The 3,869-nt window shown below is 52.7% G+C and overlaps 1 protein-coding gene across 1 annotated transcript; it reads left to right on the top strand.

The window, feature by feature from the left end:
* The first annotated feature begins 22 nt into the window (after nt 1-22).
* On the top strand, nt 23-2,455 carry LOC127749632 (paramyosin, long form-like). The gene is made up of 2 exons (XM_052268586.1): nt 23-317; nt 2,336-2,455. The coding sequence occupies exons 1-2, from the start codon at nt 201-203 to the stop codon at nt 2,438-2,440; spliced, it is 222 nt and encodes a 73-aa protein (XP_052124546.1). The 5' UTR covers nt 23-200; the 3' UTR covers nt 2,441-2,455.
* The last annotated feature ends 1,414 nt before the right edge of the window (nt 2,456-3,869 follow it).

Genomic DNA, 3,869 nt, shown 5'->3' on the forward strand with positions numbered 1-3,869 from the left:
CCCGGAGCCCCCCGCCGCCCCGCCGGTTGCCGCCGCAGAGGCCCTCTCCGTGGAGTCAGTCGGCGCGAGATTCGTCTGCCGCGACCACCTCGATCGACACCGCACCCCTGAGTGAACGTGACTTTTTCCTGGGTCCGCCGTTCGAAAAGAAAGACTCATTGTTCGCTCAACCCGTAAAAGAGACCCGCAAATCAGCCGAGATGTCCGGAATCACAAAGACCAGCAAGTACACATACAGGAGCACGGGCCACGGTGGCGGCGACGCCAACGTGAGCATCGAGTACTCCGCCGATCTCAGCGCGCTGACCCGGCTGGAGGTAAGCGACACCCTCCAGGGCCCCCGTCAAAGGGGCGGGCCCCGCCGACAGCCTCGTCTTCCTCCTCCGCCAGGACCTTGCAGCCTCTGCTCCACGACCGACTTTGGGATTAACACGATCTGTCCGACAAGTTCAAGTGCTTCAAAGTGCTGGTGCTGCAGTGAAGTGTGTGCGAACGTGTGTGTGTGGTGCAGTTTCAAGTGAAACGCACCAAGTGCCAAGTGAAAAGTGAACCCGCAGCCTGTATACCGCCAGTGGTTGCACATATGGCAACGCACTCCGTTGTGCCAGATCCACGACCACAAGAAGATCTTCGTGAAGAAGAAGGACGTCATGGCCACCACAGCCTCCCTGAAGGGCCCGTTCCCGCACGCGCCAGGTGGTGGGCCGGCGGGCCGTCGGCGAGGGGCCGCGGGCCTCGAATAACGGACAGCCGGCGGATATCTTCTTTCCTGGGTGTAAAAATAGCCGAAAGTTTGCGGAGGTTCTTCGGGCTTTCCTCCACACCACCAGGGAGAACAGCCTAGAGCTGAATGTATTAAATTGTTTTTGTAGAAATTCTGTGCACGATGCAACAAACCCTGTGAAAGTAGGTCCAATTTAGACGTTCGGACAGGGTGTGCCATCAGCATGCCGAATAAAAAAAATGTAATATAGGAAGGCTCTGGTATTACGAGAGAGACGAATCTGTTCCAAAATCGAGAGGTGCAGTGACAGTGGTCAGAGTTTTTATGCGTCTCTCCTCGTTCGCCACCCGGCTGGCGCAGGCCTACCCCAAGCCACTCGCTGCCTGGAGCCGCACCGGCTGCGCGGGGGGCACGACTCGGCCGGCCCCGCGGCCACCGCCGCTGCCGCCGCCGCTACTGCTGCCACCGCCGCCGCAGGGTGCGGGACGCGAGGATCTAGATTTGGGTCTGAGCGGCGGCGCGGGATACGTTACAGCGGCGTGGAAACCGGCCGCTGGGCGCTGCTGCCCCCGCCACCCCCTCCTCTCCCCTCCCCTCCACTCCACTCCCCTCCCCTCCTCTCCCCTCCTCCCTCTCCTCTCCCTGCAAAGTGACTCACCGAGGGCCCTCCCTTACCCCCACCTCCCCTACCCCGCGTTTCCCCAGCTGGTTAGCTAGAGGTGGGTAGAGCACCGTTCGTGTATCCTTAATATTTAAGGTGAATAAAAGAAAATGTTGTTTGGTTTGAAAAAAAAAATGGAAAAAAATAACATAACATAGTTTATAGTTTCTAGCGAAAGTTTCAAAGGTGAAAAACATAGTAACCAGGGAAATTTCATTGTTTATGTACCGGGTGATTCAGAGTGATATCGCACCAGCGGGTTTGCTTAGCTCTTCCGCCCGTAAGGAGCCATAGCCAAGGCCATAGCCCAGCCCTTGCGGCTGTATGGCCAGTTTGTGATCCCGCGACACTGAAAGGAGCCAGAATTTAAATATTTGTCGCCCTGGCCCGACCATGGGCGTACGTCGTGCGTCCGCCGCGCCCGCCGCCTCCTCCGCTGGAGACGCCTGGAGCGCCTGCGGAGTCGAGGGTAGGCCGACCCGCGTGACTCGCCCGTCCGGCTCGCGGCCTACCCCGCCGGGCGGCTGGAGCGAGCTGCCAGCGCCACCAGGGCCCAGGACGGAATCTGTTGCTGCTGTAGTTTGTTCCAATACTCTAAATTGTGGCAATATATGATTGTTTTGAAACGCAATAATTCGTATGTACTGTATTATTGTTAAACATTTCGGTGTGGCCAATTTTACGTAAACTTTTGGAACTGTATTCAACATTTTTCTGTACACAATTTTACGTCAACGTTGAAATGTAAAACGAATGTGTGTACTAGCCATTTTTATGCATAAATTTGGGCACGGAAATGTTGGAGCGTGTTTATAAAAATATGTTTTGTATCTTGTAAATTGAACAATTGCATCGTCGCTATAAAAGAGTCGCGACTGTCAGTTTTCTGGGGTGCTGTAGTATGTATGAAATCCTCTATGCGTTCCTAACTCCTTTCTTTTCTGTTCCAGGACAAAATCCGTCTCCTTCAGGAAGACCTCGAGTCCGAGCGTGAGCTCAGGCAGAGGGTGAGTACCGAAAGATGTACTTTTACACTTTTAAAATATAGCAAATAAATGGTCCCCATCAGCAAATTTGTTTTGAAACTGAAAACGATTTTTGGAGTTTAGGTTTCGTGCTAAGACGGGGTGGGAAATAACCCAGTGTAAAAAGTTGAGCAAATAGTGATGACACTAAAGATGTATATACGCACATTTACATAATTTCTAAATTTATTTTCGTCGAGAAAACGAGCCGTAGTATTGTGACTGAGACCGTAAATCAGGCAGCTAAAATGTTTTTATGATAATTACTTTAAGGTCGTATAAATTTTTCAGTTTATATATCTCAGTTTGCTTAATTTTAACAGCCAAGTGCAAATTTCAGGCTGCGCTAGTGTACCAAAAGAAAATAAGTATTCTTCCTCATTTTCTTCCATGTAAAACACAAACGGCGAAACACTATAGCGACACCCGGACCCGGAAGGCAAAATAACTTTTCGAGGACGGCCGCGGTGGCTCCGCCCACTCTTGTGCCCCATTGGGCCGGGCAGGCGCCGACCGCGCGGCTTGGTTTCAAATTTACTGCGACATGAAGGAAGTGAGAGTGAAGAGGGCGGCGGCTGCGCTGCTGCTGCTGCTTTCGTAAATTTAGCGCGGATTTTGGCGACCGGCTGCGGGGGCGGGGGTTGGCCGTGACAATGAGGGCGGGCCGCCGCCGGCCGGGACCACCAGGACGGCGTCGTGGGGCTGATTGGACCTAGCTGCCCTTCACTCTCAGGGCCTACACCGGGGCCACTGGCAGCCGGCCCGGTCAGGCCCGGCCGCCCAGAAGGTGTACGAGCCCGGCGGCATGTCCGCGTCCGCGTGGGGGGATGTGGCCGCGTGACGGATGCATTTCGGTAAAAATGAAATACGCGCTAGGCTAATTGCAGTAAAAAATAATATTTTTGGGAGGGGCTTTCTCTTTGTGAAGTACACCTAACAATAAAAATGCGTTTCTGGTTCTCTGTCAGTCAGTAATTCATTTTTTAAAAACGTCGATCCTGTTTCTAGTTGTGTTGTTTTCAAACGACATTTTGAAAGGGAAAGGTGGGTTTTGAAATTTCATCTTATTTTTTTTCAAAAGCGCCAACGTCAACGACGACCCTTGACGTTGACGTTAAAACAGTCACAACGCGAAGGAAATGTCACATAGGTGGTTTGTCACAGCCGAGCTTGACCTCTAAACCGTGGCAACCACACGTCTTTACTTGTAAGGAGGGGGGGGGGGGGGGGGTAATAATATTTTTTGGCTAACGAACCGTTGTCTGTCCCAACGGCTCACAAATAAAAAGATAAAAAGCTTTTGCCGTTAACGCCCCAACGACCCGCGCGGCGGTCCAGGTCGGGTGTCTCGTTGGAAGTGGTTGGAAGTCACAAGTGGTAGTGTGGTGACAGCAGAGAGGGTGACACAAAAAGAGGAGAGTTTTCAAGGAACCGTGGGGAGAACCTATGAGGCTGAGGG

This window comes from Frankliniella occidentalis, unplaced genomic scaffold (assembly GCF_000697945.3).
Source record: "Frankliniella occidentalis isolate FOCC.00 unplaced genomic scaffold, Focc_3.1 Scaffold72, whole genome shotgun sequence".
Lineage (NCBI taxonomy): Eukaryota > Metazoa > Arthropoda > Insecta > Thysanoptera > Thripidae > Frankliniella > Frankliniella occidentalis.